The sequence below is a fragment of the Haliotis rufescens genome, unplaced genomic scaffold (assembly GCF_023055435.1).
Source record: "Haliotis rufescens isolate VD_foot unplaced genomic scaffold, xgHalRufe1.0.p SCAF_8, whole genome shotgun sequence".
Classification (NCBI taxonomy): Eukaryota; Metazoa; Mollusca; class Gastropoda; order Lepetellida; family Haliotidae; genus Haliotis; species Haliotis rufescens.
Window position 1 is genome coordinate 15,638,917 of NW_025964372.1, and position 16,417 is coordinate 15,655,333.

At 41.4% G+C, this 16,417-nt stretch overlaps 1 protein-coding gene and 1 long non-coding RNA gene across 4 annotated transcripts; one reads left to right on the plus strand and one right to left on the minus strand.

The window, feature by feature from the left end:
• On the minus strand, positions 1–14,838 carry LOC124144778. Of its 2 annotated transcripts, none has more exons than XM_046514330.2 (2): positions 14,565–14,838; positions 1–935 (listed from the first exon to the last, which is right to left on the minus strand). In XM_046514330.2, the coding sequence occupies exon 2, from the start codon at positions 930–932 to the stop codon at positions 525–527; it is 408 nt and encodes a 135-aa protein (XP_046370286.1). In that variant the 5' UTR covers positions 933–935; positions 14,565–14,838; the 3' UTR covers positions 1–524. The 2 variants fall into 2 exon arrangements, with proteins under 2 accessions (XP_046370286.1, XP_048245518.1); XM_048389561.1 differs by lacking the exon at positions 14,565–14,838 and adding an exon at positions 13,398–13,684.
• LOC124149731 lies at positions 10,192–12,128 on the plus strand. Of its 2 annotated transcripts, XR_007219417.1 has the most exons (4): positions 10,192–10,952; positions 11,242–11,367; positions 11,471–11,573; positions 11,791–12,128. It is a non-coding gene; the product is annotated as an uncharacterized LOC124149731 (long non-coding RNA). The 2 variants fall into 2 exon arrangements; XR_006863151.2 differs by having other exon boundaries at positions 10,192–11,367; positions 11,791–12,127.
• Positions 14,839–16,417: the final 1,579 nt, after the last annotated feature.

The window sequence follows — 16,417 nt, forward strand, 5'->3', positions numbered from 1 at the left end:
TACATTTTTATTTCGACCACCGACTCAAGGTTTCGAGACAAGATATCCGTAAAACAAATAATAAAACAAGAAAAGAATTATCGAATACTAACAGGAAGACCCCTATCATATGTTGAGTAATTACAAATATATATGTGTATATACTTGTTTAACTAATGACAGTATCGCAGGGGTCAAAGGGTGGATTTTGCTCGTGGGTTTCACCGAAGTGGTAAACGAAGACTTGCGTCACTTCCGGCTTTCCTCCCACATCAAGCAGACGCACCGTGATATAACTGGAATACTGTTCAAAGCGGCGTTACACCCAACTCACTCTCACACTCACCCAAGGGTGGATTAAGCCTACAACAAAAAGTCATTTTGATATGACATCACAAACCAGAGCTTTTAATACCCGTCACCAATTTAAAAAAACCATGGATATTCTCAAAAGTGATATCCGTCACATGAAAAGAAATCCGTCACTGTTCGGTAACAGGGCGTCCATTTTCCAACGTCATCAGTGAAAGTTAAACCAGGTCTCACTATTTGTCCATTTTCACTCGAGTCGATTTCCCCCTCTTCTTCAGCACGTACGAATGCTGCGACTTAATATCATGCTCACGCGCGACGCTGGCCGCTGTTTTCTTGGTAAGCCGCGCCACAATGGAGTCCAACTCCGCCGGACCGGCCGTCCGCCAAGTACCCGGATAATGGCGTCCTATTTCCGGGTACTCGTATTTCATGTACGGCCTGTTCCGGAACTGCTGCATGTTGCGATGGTATTCCTCCTCGTACGCTTGACGCTCACGTGACCAGAGTTTTGCCCGGATGGAGGAGGCAGTTGTTGGTCTGGAGATGCTCTTGAACATGAAGGAACATGCGACGTGAGATAGATCTATCTGTTTGCAACCTCCCACATCGCCGCTTGTCTCGGAGGAGGTGTCCGACATCGTCTGGAACGAGAAGACGCGAGATTTCATTATTTCGGGTGGAGGTATCAAGGGGGAAAGTTAGGAATATAGAATACAGTTATTATCATGATGTTTTTTGAAAATACGGAGCAAGGCTGGGTCACTGGTCTAAGGAATCACAAAATAATCGAGTCTTGACCAGACAACCCAGTGATGGACATCATGAGCATCGATCTACGCAATTGAGATGCGATGACATGCATCAAACAAGTCAGCGAGATTGACCACCCGATCCTTTTACCCGGCTTTTACGACAAGCATAGTCGCCTATTGCATTCATATCCAATCCCGGTGATGGAGATGGAGTTATGTGCGGTGCAAATCAATCGCTATTCCTAAATTGGCCTTTTCTTTAAACGTACCTTATTCATGTTCATTACAGAATTGGTCTATTTGACAAAACAAAACAAACGAAATACAAATCCACGAAATCCTTTATTTCAAAACAGCGAAATCATCCTGAAATCCCAAAATGGAGGTAAACATGGCGCCCACGCTACTTCCGGCATGCCCACATTCCTCCATGAAACAGATTTATGACCATTCTTGGAAACATGTCATTTTCGAGAAGGTAAGAAAATATCGATTAAGGGCTGTAGGTATTCAAACATTGTACGTGCCTAATACCCACGTCATATCGCTTGTGATTTAGGCGCATGTTGGGTGTGGACACGAAATGCCCTCATTACTTCCACTTGTTGCGAGTGGCAAGCTAGGAATAAAGTGTTTAGTAAACTTGTTCATGATTTGAAACAAATCCAAGCCCTTCTGTGAGGGTCGCTTCAAGCGAGCCCTTATCTCAACTGGGGCGTTATTCTCGATAATCAAGCAATCTACACAAAATACATGTCATTTCTGCATTTGTGATCAAATTGGGAATGCGTCGTCTACAACGAACGCGATGAACGCTTAATAGTTATTGGCATGCTTCAAACTGATACGAGAGGTAGCCAGTATGTTCAGTGTGTCCCAGTCTGTGATTTGAAGACTTTGGAACAGGTTTCTGCAGATACAAAAAGTTAATGATTGGCCCCGCATGCATTGAGCGCCCTAGACCAACAACACAAGACCAGGATCGATTGATCAGAAACCAGGCTTTAAGAAATTGAGTTCAAATCAAATCATTATTCGCTTGAGCCAGGCCACCGGAGTTTAAGTTACTTAACAAATCGACACATTCTAGCCAATAGTGTTTGTAGCACAGACATCACCGATGGCCTCGTGTGGTAGGCGTGGACGTCTGGAGGCGTCTTAACGAACGCCATGCGAACGTCAACGTAAGACAACATGTAATCACATGTGGCGGGATCACCATAACTGCCAGAACGCAACTGCATAGTGTCAACTGAGTGACGACTGGGCCACCCGTGCCCCCTAGTGTCAGTTGAATGGTCACTGGACAGTACTACCGAGACGCAATAGTGGTGCCAATTGTTGTTCCCTGCGACTAACGGGATCGGGTGGTCAGGCTCGCTGACTTGGTTGATGCATGACATCGTTTCCAAAATGCGTGGATCGATGATGTCAATCACTGGATTGTCTGGTCCAGACTCGATTATTTACAGACCGCCGTCATATAGCTGGAATAGTGCTGAGTGCGGCGTAAAACAACAAACACTCAACAATCAATCCTTCGCCAAACTGGGCAAGGCGCTGCAAGAGGAGTGGAAAGACTCCTTCAAAGTGTCAAAGGGAGACTGATTCGGACCATGCCAAGCCCTACAAACGATTGTTTGACCAATTGTAGGGGTATGACCCATTATTTATCATGTCGTCTCAAACGTGCACTCTTTACAGCATACCCCTGTCGTCCTTGTGGTTGTTTGCACCCTTACAATACACCGCCAACATAATCTGGTGTCATGTTACACCTTGTCCTCCCTATTTCTTATCCATCAATTACCATCACTCCATAAATCTGCAACCATGTGTTACTTCCTAATATCCCCTAATATTGGAGAGAATATAATTATTGGCCACCTGAGATTTTACAAATTAAACACCTTAGAGAGACCCCCCCCACCTCTCCATGACAAATTAAAAGCGGAATTTTTATATGTCTGAGATTATATGTACTGTGAAATTGATGATGCAAGTTCTCTAAACCTCTGGGGGCACGGGTGGCCCAGTCGTCTAAGGCGCCGCAATTCGTTGTGTAGAGTTGCATCCCCTGGGCACACCAGAACCCTGGTTCGCGCCGATTATGTTTCTAGGTTTGTCAGCACCATACCCGAACTCGTGGGTTTCACCAAAGTGGTAAACGACTGAGACGTGTATTACTTCCAGCTTTCGTCCCACATGAAGCTGACACGCCGTGATATAACTGGAATACTGTTAAAAGCAGCGTTAAACCCAACTCACTCACTCACACATTGACCTTCTAAAAAATCTTTGACGAACATTGTCACATGACCTAGAAAGTCAAAATCACTAAACTGTACATTTCGGCGTCAAACCCCAACTCGCTCGCTCACTCATTCACTTCAATGAGAGAACGGCCATATGACGTGAAAATAGAAATTAATTGTCACGTTTGGTTAAAACACATACACTGTTAGATGTACGGAAGTTTTTTGTGTATATTTATGAGAAGGCAAAACCATAATCGACAACATTTCGCTGCTTGTCTCATAAATCTGCGTAAAAAAACCCAATCTAATCGTTAATTATTCCTAGATTAGAAATTACGGTGTCAGTTCCCACAAGGCACTAGAGCTTAGTATAACGTACCGACCTCCTCAAAGGTGACTGTGTCGTTGAAGAATATTTACATAAACACATGTGGTATCAGGTTTCAGGTCTTGTATATTTCACGCAGGTGTTCGCCAGAATTGTCACGTGGTTTCGTGATTACGGGTTTAACCAATCAGAGCTCACTTCCGTTGCACGAGGTTTTCGAGCGCGTTATTTCGAGACGCCATGAATGGAAGCACAAGTGACGTATATTCAGCAAATGCACTGGTGGATGTCCTTTTAATTATTGAAACAAGTGGTGAGTATTCATTTAAAACCGAAGTGAAAATGACTTCTACGACAGCTTAGTAAAGCTTTCAAAACGTGGAAGACATTTCCAAACCTGACACTTCAATGACCAAAATGATGTCTGATGCAAGTCACTATTTTGACTTTTCCATATTATTTTGTTTAGTGAACAGGTGAACATTGCCACGCCTTTGCATGTTTTTTTTTGACGGGTGCCACCGGTGGGACAGGATACCCCCCCCCCCCCCCCCCCCCCAGCCTGTGGTCATGCAATGAACCATCTCTATGTCTGTTATTTTGTGTGGTTGTAATATTTATTTGTTTGTTGTTTAACGCCGCGCTCAGCAATATTCCAGCTATATGACTGCGGTCTGTAAATAATCGAGTCTTGTATCTTGTATCTGTTTCAACTTGTTTACCTGTATTTCTTTATACATATATCCGAACTCTGCTGCAGTGACCAATGCGTAGAAAGGCGCTACGTCTCGCTTATTGTTAGTTCAGAAATAAACAACTCGTGGTGGTTGTTTATCGTTCATTTCTTTAAACGGCTCCTTTGTCTTCGACCGTGGTCTAACTAACCGAATTGTTAGTTAAACACCACTTGGCAATGACGGAATCTCTTTTCCCCCTATAATGTAACTTGATGATAGAACAATTTCATGAAAAACGTTCGTCGTCCGCACTGAAGGCTAACGAAAGTTGTCTTCTGTCACTGCGACATGGGAGAAACTGTTTGAAATTAACAACTAAGTATTTACTTACATCAGGAGTAATTGCTTATCCGTTTATGAACTGCGAGATGTCTTTCATGCATTTTTTATACAGTATGTTACTCTTTGCATTCAAGTATTTGTACAGTACTTGTGATTTTGAAGCTTTTCGTTCAACGAAGCGAACAGATAGAAAAGAAGTTACTATTATCTTGATAGGGCTATGTTTGCTCATAATAGGCCCACCAACATGGGCAAGTAATATTTAGGTGATTGATAAATGTGCTCGAGTTGGTCCAAAATGAATGGTATACTTGCCCCGGGACATGCATTTCATATCCAAAATCTGCAAAGTGCGAGGTGCACCATTCGTCACCACTCGCCCTTTTCCGTAACCTGCAAGAAGACTCGTCCCCCTATCGATGAATGTTATTTGCGAAAATACGACAAACCAATCAGCATGCGCGTATGACTTCGAGTTCTTCAGTCAAAGAATCCCTCAGGAATAATTGATTTAACATATGTCTTGCATTTCAAAAAATACCCAAGGTACAGTTAAATGTATTAAATCATAGTGTATAATTCTGAAGGTTCCGATGTGTTTTCAAAAGCATCTGGAATATATACGAATAATGTGGGAACTATCCCCCTGAAAGTCAGAGGGACATGTCCCTCCTCTTCAAATCTCACTGTGAAGTCGAATATAATTCAACATACATCATGCACACAAATACCCTTCACAGTTTTGAATTCTGTTGGAAAACACCACGAAAATATTATCCTTATATCCACGGCTAATTCTCACCAAGTGACCTGAGTTACAATAACCCACTGTCCTAGCGCTAAGAATAGCGGAGTTATAACCCCTTTTATTTGTATGTGTGAAACCTCTCAGTCGTTTTTTGACGTCAAATCATTTTTCGTCATTTACGGCAGGCTATTTTTTTTGTATTGAATGTATAACGTTATACATAAGCATATAAATCCACTTGATAAACATTTATGTCGTTCAGATATCGGGCAGTATTTTGTTAGCTCACAGTTTCCGCAAAGCTGCTTCTTAAAAAAATCGTCGCACAGTACTTTTAGTCGCAAGAGGCGACTTGATGGTGTGTCTTCGTACCCGACGGCGTGGATCGTTGCTTTTAATATCAATCACTGGATTATCTTGTCCAGACAATTTACAGGCCGCCGTCATACAGTTGTAATATTCCTGAGTGCGGCGTTTGGTAACAAACACACACCTTTGTTATGGTACTGCGACTCGCTCACGCAGAATTTGTCAGTCAATTTAGTATACTAACTAAAGACTAAAGTATTCTCTCTTGGTCGTGTGGCTTTCAATGTGAGATAAATTACACTTTTCATAGAAATGTGCTGGGGGGAAAGATGGTAACTTAATGGGGAAAATATGATTCATATACACTTGTCTTAATTGTTTGCAATGGAGATAAACCTAAACATATATTGCTTTTATACAGTGATGGTTCACCATTAAGTGATAAGACCAAGTTTGAACAAAGCCGGTAGTACAATGTATTTCTGCGATAGTAGTTATAACATATATTGTCCTTTTTGTTTCACAAAATATTGTCAAGCTTTGGTTTTGTCCACCATGCCATGCGTGTGAGTATTGCACACTGACAATGCCTTAATTTGGCAAGTTATCATCGGATGATTAATCGTTTGCTTTATTGGCAATAAAATATGTTTCAATCAATGCAGCATTTCAATAAGCATTGGCCGTCGCGATCAATGAAGCATTTGCAAACAGTAAGAAAACCAAAGCAGACTGTCTCAGAGGCACTATCGATAAATCCATTATACACAGTCATAGAGAACAAAATACAGCAATTTGATTGAGACTAAAAGGTTGGATCTAAACACAAACTGGAAGATCAGGCTGATTTTAGTTTTTTTGTGTAATAACCGGTGAGCCCGCGTAAATTCATAATTCATAAACTCGATGACAGATCACATGGGCGGATACAGCTTTTTAGAAAAGGTGGAGGGGGGCGGGGCGGGTGTGTGTGTGTGTGTGTGTGTGTGTGTGTGTGTGTGTGTGTGTGTGTATGTGCACAATTAAGATCTATTTATTGTCTTTGATGGTAATTTATACAGAAATAAAGATTTTTTTCGAAATAAAAAGGGGGGGTTTGCGCACATTCCCCCCCCCCCCCCCCCTAGCAGATTTAATGACCAGGCAGAATCGTTTTTGAATCGGCTGAATCGGCACTAAATTTGCACGACCTTATTTTTCGATTGTTATGGTGACTTCGATTTAATGTAACACGTCATATTTCAATAGTAGGTTTTACCTAGACTACCAAGGGCCAGAGTAACACACTAGACCAGCCCGTGGTCATGAGGGCTCCATTCTGAGAAGGCCATGTTATGCTGGACTTTCCCTGTGAAGAATGTAGTCAGTAGATGTAGGGGTGTATTTTGCTGGTCAGAATGGATAAAGTATAATCTTCCGCATTCATGGTGAAGTGTAGGAGTGAGTTGCGGGTGCTGTCCACGCCCAACGATACCCCAGTTACCACAGAAAGTAAGTTGTAGTGTCAGCTGAGGTCGTCCGGAAGTCTAGCCTCAAGTTTCCAATTATCGATAGCAGTGCCGTAGCCAGCCGGGGGGATTTCTTTTTTTTTTTTTATAGAAAACAGTTTTATTTGAATCAAGTTGGGGAAAAGTGATACTTGTACAAATAGTAGTTAAATATTAGTACACAATTGGTTCAAGCGTTCGCTCGTCACGCCGAAGACCCGGGTTCGATTCCCACATGGGTACAATGTGTGAAGCCCATTTCTGGTGTCCCCCGCCGTGATATTGCTGGAATATTGCTAAAAGCGGCGTAAAACCAAACTCACTCACTCAATGGAAAGTAACTCTACACACGCACAACCGCAGCACATACATAATAGGCATACTAGGGCGGGCCGATCTTGAGGGTCGGCAGGTGATAAGAAGCTATGTATGTTTTAATGTGGCCCAAATGAAATATTATTCAGAAGGCCGTTAAACCCTAGCTCATTATACTTAACCACTGCAGTGAAAAATATCACTCTGTGGCCCTTCTCGATATCATTCTAATCATCTGGACAGTACTCGTCACGTAAATAGCGGAACGCAAATGGTAGAACCTCGTCAGTGAGGACGGTTGTCAAGTGAGAAAGTCCAGTTAAAGGGGGGCTCAGTGAAACACAATTGACCCTATCTGTCGTCCAGATTAGACAGATTTCTATTGCGATGTTTATGGATTGGCAAAGGTTTAGTTTTACATAGTACAGAAACTAGGTCTCTTTTCAAGTTGATATCAACTTCACAAACTACAAATGCATGTAACATGTTCATATCTCGCGTTGTCAAGCGGGATAGATTGGTGCGTGATATCGCCATGATGGACAAGATTGGCCGAACCCGAGCAGGACCAGACAATGGAGTAGTGACGGAGTCTTTAGGGGGCACTGCCCGGGTAAATGGGAGACACATGCAACATGCCACACATTCTCGAGTCAAGGGTACCCCCACGAGCGAACAAGCGACCCGACAGCGCTCAGAAACTATGTTGCGCCATAGTCCGTGTGTCATGCTGTACAGTAACTGGCGTTCTGGTTGAGTTACGCTTTCGTGGGGTCTCAATCATTGTAACGAATGGGTTTTATTTCATTCCTATGGCTTTACGACGCTATATTTACAATTGCAAACAATACTCAGATTCAAAAGTAACTGTGAACATGTCCCAATGCTGATTTTCTAAGAAGCGCATATCTAAAAGACCATCGCAGACTCTTTTGTTAAACGTTATCACTGACAATCGTGCCTAGTAATGTTTGTGATCTTTACACTAATAATGATGTACAGCTGTTTGAAAAGGGAACGAAATTCGGCGGGTGTTTGAACCCACTATGCATTAAAACGGAATCAAACTTGCCAAATATAGTGTGTTGTGTCAGAGGTGAGGTGAGGTGAATTGGAGTTAACGTCGCGTCCAAGATTATTGCACCTATATAGCGACGTGGTTGTGTCAGAGACCATATGGTCTCTGGTTGTGTACGAAGTTAGATTTTGGTTGGTTGGTTTGTTTTTTAACGCTGCACTCAGCAATATTCCAGCTATATGACGGTGGTCTGTAAATAATTGAGTCTGGACCAGACAATCCAGTGATTAATATCATGAGCATCGATCCACGCAATTGGGATCAATGACATGCATCAACCAAGTCAGCGAGCCTGACCACCCGATCCCGTTAGTCGTCTTTTACGACAAGCATAGTCACCTTTTACGGCAAGCGTGGGTTGCTGAAGACCTATTCTACCCCGGAATCTTCACGGATCGTACACAGTTAGAAGAGTGTACCATCTGTTAATACATTTTCAGTCTGTATCAACATATCAAATTATTTTCGGTTATCCACGCATTTAAAGATTTTACTTTTGTCTATTTCAATGAATTCTACCAGTGTTCACGGGCGTTTCATGCGTCGTGCGTGCTAAGAAGGGGCGTTTAGTAGTTACCATGAAGAAGAAATCCCAGCACAGCGAAACCCAGTTAACTCGAATTCCATGCGATAACGATAAGCCGATGCATGTTTAAAGACGATGTGAAGTTATGGTCGTGGTACACGCCTTACAGGCACAAACATCTCGCTTGTCTCGAACTTGGTATAACAAAACTACTACATAATCACATGACCTTCGAGTTGTACTGCATGGCATTGATTTATCGGAATATGTATGCGTTGCTTAACTTTGTATATAAGTGATTGATTGAGTGGGGTCAGCGATATAAAGTTAACGGCAGCCTATATGATCGAGTGAGTGAGTGAGTGAGTGAGTATGGTTTTACGCCGCTTTTAGCAATATTCCAGCAATATCACGGCGGGGGACACCAGAAATGGGCTTCACACATTGTACCCATGTCGGGAATCGAACCCGGGTCTTCGGCGTGACGAGCGATCGCTTTAACCACTAGGCTACCCGACCGCCCCTTTATTTGATCGAACCTGAAGGCGACTAGTAAGTGGGAACAGCGATCCTGGCCGTCGGTATTACCGAAACACAATGATGCAGGTTAGATCTTGTAACCCCTGATCCTCATTTATATGTAATGGGCTCTTGTGACTAGCACGGGGTGCTGTGGACTTTTAGATAGATATGTATCGTCAATGTATGACCAGTCATCCGATCCCCTTAACTGTCGGTTCTTCAGCAAGCATGAGTTATAGTGGCAATCTGTTCTGCGCAGAGATACACAATTCGTTTACTCACTGAGGCTATTGAAGCATATCTGACGTTTCAGTAATTTGACTTGAACGGAGCCATTTATCAAAACGATCTTTGGTGTAGGAAAACGACCCAAGTGCGAGCTCATTTATGCACAATGTCAATACAATTTGGAATAAGATCGTTTTATACTTACGAACAGCGAGTCAGCTAAGGAATGCGTGGATCACCTCAGTGTAGAAGTAACTCTATACAGTCGCATGATATACTCCATAACAATCTGACTGTGGAAACACTGTTACCATAGTCTGTAGCTACACTCTAAATCTATGTGTTCTAATATAGAACACTGGACGCGTCCATACGTTCTGCCACAGAATACGAATGTTCTAATTCGTGCAGCACGTGTGCTATTGCTGAACGCCTGTGATCTGATGTAGAACGCGTGTGTTCTCTCCTGGGAGAAGTCCATGCACATTAGCAGAGATAATGTGCTGAATGCTGTTAGACAAATTTAAATTCGACCATCATATTTGTGTTTTCGGAATATTTATTTTTGAGAAGAAGAGAGGCTGGTAGATTGGTATGTCAAACAGAAAATGTGTATAAGAAGGGTTATATTTTGAGTTTGATGAATAATAAATAGTTTATAAACATGGCATACTTTGTGTTAATAATAACTCATATGTAGCCTGAATAAATACAACAAGAAACATTACTGAAATACAACTCATTGCTAATACATGGAAATAACTTGCTTGCATTGGGGACATTTACGTGTATCAGAACACTGGCATTCTGATGGCTAATTTTAGCTGGATCTTTAATGGGTGCTCTGGAACATATACGGTCTATTTGCTGAACGCCTGCGTTCTCTCCTAGAACGCGTGTGTTCTGCTGTGTTCTATAATGTTATATGCGAGAACACGTGTTCCATTAATAGAACATCGGTGTTCTGTTTTTCTAACAAGCATTCAAAGCTGTCCATGCTCTGTGATTCACATCCGTTATGTGAGAAACTGGCGTGACGTCGCATGTATTTGGCGCTACAATTTCCTATGATCTGAGGTGTGTCTGTGGTAAGTATCCATCTAGGAATACTTTTGTTTCATATTTAATACGTACCTAAAATAATGTAATATTTCGGCGATATATTCATATGCTGATCCCAACGAAGTATAACCGGCCCCTTACAAAACGCATAGCAGACGACATATTACTCGCCATTTTGACCGTCATTTCTGCCATTGTTCCACACGCTTTATTTATAAATTATGAGATGAAATTCCAATCCAAATTGCAAGTGTCACTATTTAAACGTTTCCGTTTATTTGAATGATGTTCAAATAAAATGAATATATATTTCAGGTTCTATATGAATCGCCTGAAAGTGCGAAGCGGGCTACATGCAACAAATCTCTGAACATCTAAATTTGGGACCCGAGGGCATGATCAGCAAGCATCGACAATGCATCGAAATCAGCAGAGAGTAGTGTAAGTATGTAATGAACAAAAAGAACTAAACCTTCACAGGACATGTTTTTGGCTATTTTATGTGAAATATTTTAGAGAATCAGTCTTGTTGTTTCTATTTCAGGGTGCATTGCAGATAATCAGTACCATCCATGGAAACTATTGCACAGGGCACACGTCTACACAAAGGAGGAAAAGACACAAGGTTTTGCAGATCAAATAAGAAGGTACTTGTGTATATTTTGCTCTAACCTTTATCCAAGTAAGTGGTAACTTTGTTAGTCAAATGACATTTTTGGCAAAACATTTTGCAACCTATAAATAATGAAACAAATGTCACGGTAATCTTGGGTTTACTAACGAACATTTGTTAGAATGTCCTATGTAATATGTACGAGTTTGATAACTATATGACTATGATCAAATAAATGTTTTGTGTTGTAGGATGTTGGGGAGTCATATTTGACATGAAGTTTCCTGAAGCCTGCGATGGTCATGTCGCTGTTACGAACATCGTCCTTTGGGGATATTTACCCACAAGAAACATCTGCGAAGTACATGCGCTTCGTGAAAGACTTGAGTATGGAAGTATGCTTCAATTTGCTACACGACAGTTTGTAATGTTTCATGAAGAACTCTGACTCATAAGTGACTTGAATATCCATGATCATCCCAAACAAATATAATAAAGAATTCATGGTTGCAGTTCAGAATTTCGTCCGTGTGATTTTATGCCAGAGAATATGCATGGGTGTATGGTTTAAATTCTTACACCTTGAAAAACATCGGGTAAATTGTATTCGACACACATGATGAGTTGTCGTTTCAGTAATGTGGAAGTACGTGTCCGAGAACGTGTAGTGTTCTGAATCTCGGTCCAGAACACTTTACAGGCGTTCTAAAAGCGTTACATCGTCAGAACACGTTGAAGCGTTCTAAATATGTTTGTAGAACACTCCTGTTCTGGGTCGAGAACATCAACGTTCAGAATATTTTCAGAACACATGGACGCGTTCTAAAAGTGTTACATCCAAGTGTTCTGTCTAGTGTTCAGAAGTGGAACACTTGGGTTTAGAGTGTATAGAAAGTTTCATATTACATCGGAGTCCCCTACCCCGTCATCCGTCGATCATACTGGGATACCAGATTCAATAAGGATGACTGGGGTAGTCTAGTGGTTAAAGCGTTGGTACGTCCCGACGACTATACGGGTTCGATTCTCCAGATTCGTACGACATGTGGTCTAACGCAGAAGGCGGTGTGCAGTACCTTAACCACTGAAATGTTAACCACTAAATCAGTTAATGTATGGACCTTAAGGTAAACGTGGTTTACCGTTGCGTTTATGGGACCTGTAAGCATAACGTCTTAAATGCAATCTACTAAATATATCGTCAACTGAAAAAATCCCGAATTAAACAAAATATCTGCATGTCGTATTTTACCTAAAAATCCAACTACAACTAAACCAGTGGCACAGTGGTTGGAGCCACACTGCCATTTTCGTTTTGTTAAAACGCCCGCCCTGTGAACAAGGTGCTGTAATCCAGAGTGTTTTTCGTCGGATTGAAACATACACAACTTCGACTTTCCATTTCATACGAATTACTGAACAGGTTATTTGTATAGTATGTTTCTGTGTCCCATTTCCGATGCTAGAACAGACTGGGGATCAGATAGCCTATGGTATGGGTAGTTGCTCAGGCAATCGACCATTGTAAATAATCCAATCTGGACCAGACAAACATGTGATTGCTATTATGGGCGACCTTCCACGCTGTCGGGGTGCGATTACATGTAGTCGGCGAAGTCGCGGTGCTTGAGATCTTTAGTTTGCGCAGGGGACCTATTCTAACGTGGAATTACACGGGCCTACAATCAATAATTTGAAGCAAATTTTACGTTTCTCATGGGTATACACAGATTAGTGTCACTGGTACTGACATTATATTTCATGGATTGTATAAACTATAGTGAAACCCCGTTCGTCCAGAATCCGTTAGCAGGGACCCCGTTAGTCTGTAACTCAATGTCTTGTCAGTCATAATCACCTTATTCGCAGCTCGCCAGTCAAGATCCAATTCTTCTCAAGTCGCTAGTTGTACCTTGCCAGTCATGAGCCGCTTGTCATGTTCCGCCAGTCATGATCCCGTTAGTACATAACTCACTACTATATGTATCCCATTAGTCCGTAACTCTTTAGTCTGGATCTGGACATGGGTAGACACGGATTTATGTCCCTGGTACTGAGATGATATTTCATGGATTTGATAAACTAGAGTGAAACCCGTAGCACGGATACCATGAGCCCACCAAATCAGTGGGCTCCAAGTGACTCCGCTTTGTTACGAGAGAGTAAAGCAGTCATACCTCATGCACTTAACAGTTACGTTCCTAGACAAGCGACAAGACTTCTGTATGGTTAACCAGTACGGGATATTGAAGCACTTTTGCGACGCTATTGCTCTCGTATTGCCACTTCACTGTACAGCATATGTTTACTTGTTTAACACATGCTCGGCGTGTGTAGCTGAAAACAGGTTTGGTATTGTGTTTAGATTTGCTTGTTTGATGTTTAACGCCACACTCAGCAATATTCCAGCTATATGACGGCGGTCTGTAAATAATCGAATCTGGACAAAACAATCCAGTGATTGACATCATGAGCATCGATCCATGCAATTGGGATACGATGACTTGCAACCACCTGAGCCTCTTATGACAAGCAAGCATTGGTTGCTGAGGACCTATTCTCTGCCCGGATCTCCACGGGTCTATTGTGTTTAGAATTTAAAAATGCATATGCAGAAATTCTAAATATGGTTTAACTTCAAAATATACACAGTTTACAGTGTATAGCAATAGTGTTGCTCTAGTAGGATGTCTAGAACCTTTGCTCTCCCACAATGTCGCGTCCCCGGCTGTCCATGACTACTGTCAATGTTCAAAATGTCCACCGCTTCCTACATCGTGCGGATTACTAAAGACCGGTAAGGGAGTTCGAGGACTTTTAATCTGATAGTCTGATGTAAAGTCATGAAAAGGCCTCAACACAAGGAGTATTTTGGACAAAGACAAATAAGAAACTGCATTACAAAACTTCACTCGGTATAATTATGAAATCACAAGATTTGTTACAAACAATATTTCCCAGAGTAACACACGATTAGTATGTCATTGGTAGTGCACTTTAATATGAACCTAAGTTTCCAACTCACCTTTTTATTTCCTCTCGAACTCAGTGCCACATCTCCACCAAGCGTCGTTGATGGTAGTATCAAGCGTATTAATGACTATCTGCTCTCTGGGCCGATCCACTGTAGCATACGGGGGACGCTAGTTTTCTGGGTGTAATAGAAGAGTAGCTTATCACACCAACCTCATTACGCCCGTATGGCCACACTGTATGCCATTCAGTCATAAATCCCGGCACTTGATCACAATAACATACACTATAGGATTTGCCCTGTCAAATAACATTCAGTCAGTCCCCATTCACGCTTGAAAAGCTCGGACTTACAAAGATCCCCTGCAGACAGCCAATCTATAGGTAATAAATATACCGTTTACCGTTCTTTAAACATTGTGTTATCAAGGAAAATCTTATTCTGGGGTTAATCCTAGTTTGTGAATCCTATTTATCCTATGAAAAAAAATCAGTGGGTGTCCAGATGTATATAAATAGTCTTCATCACTAGCCTGTGTAGTTAACACCACTCAAGGGAGTTTGGTGTAAATAATGCATTTATTAAGTATGAAGGGGAGATAAGCACCGTTTTTGTGTATTTACAGTCCGATAAATCTTCGACTTCAGGTTGATTCCGATACAGGTAGACGTATCTATTAAACTGTCACGTGACTTCAATTCGACCAAGACACTGTTATTGATCATAATTGATTATTTATGATTTGTAGTATCACATGACTTACCTCAGGTTATGAGATGGTTTCGTGGCAAGTCAAGCCAACACAAATAACGGAGTTCGTTTCACTCTAATTAATTCATATTTATAATTATAGTATTATGCATTAAATTACACCACTGTTGCCTCTTCGCTTCTTTGGGTGTCGGAACGTAGTTAAATTTCCAAACATATTTATTTGATGTGACAAAGCCTGCTCATAAAGTAAAGTATTAGCGACATATGTAAATCTACGAATTGACGCGCCAATGTAGTACACCATCCGCACAAACAACAGTAGCGGTGTTATGTTAATAAATATTCTGATCTTCCCTTGGTAGGATTAACTGCAAATGAAAATTGATAATCTTTAAAGATGTCTTCAGATGTGTTAATTGTTTTGAATCATGTAGAGTAAGTAAAATCAAAATTATGGCTCATCATCAAAATTGTTCAGTAAACCAGTTGCGTTCTGTGACGTAAAACAATAGTGTTCTCTGACGTAAAACAATACCGTTCTGTGAGGTGAACTAGTAGCGTTCTGTGACATAAAACTATAGTGTTCTGTGAAGTGAAATATTAGTGTTCTAGACTATAAAACAATGCAAACCTTTGCAGTAAAACAGTAGCATTCTTTGCAGTAAACTAGTAACGTACTGTGAGATATTGTTTGTTTGTTTTTTCACGGCCCATTCATCAATATTCCAGGTTTATGACGGTGGTCTGTAAATAATCGAGTCTGGACTAGACAATCCAGAGATTGACATCATGAGCATCGATCCACGCAATTGGGATACGACATGCATCAGTCAAGTCAGCGAGCCTGACCACCCGATCCCGTTAGTAGCCTCTTACGACAAGCATAGTCACCTTTTACGACACAGTATTGTTCTGTGCAGTAAAACAGAAGCCTTCTATACAGTAAAATGTTTACATTCTATACAATGAAACAGCAGCGTTCTTACAATAAAACAGCAGCGTTCTATACAACAAAACAGAAGCCTTCTATACAGTACAACAGTTGCGTTCCATACAGTAAAACAGCAGCGTTCTGAGCACTACAACAGTAGCATTCTACACAGTAATACAGTAGCCTTATGTTCGGCATACAGTAGCGTTCTATACAGTAAAACAGCTGCGTTCTTACAACAAAACAGCAGCGTTCTATA

Coding starts and splice junctions, on each gene's coding strand:
- LOC124144778 (XM_046514330.2), bottom strand. CDS start 932: ATGTCGGACACCTCCTCCGAGACAAGCGGCGATGTGGGAGGTTGCAAA.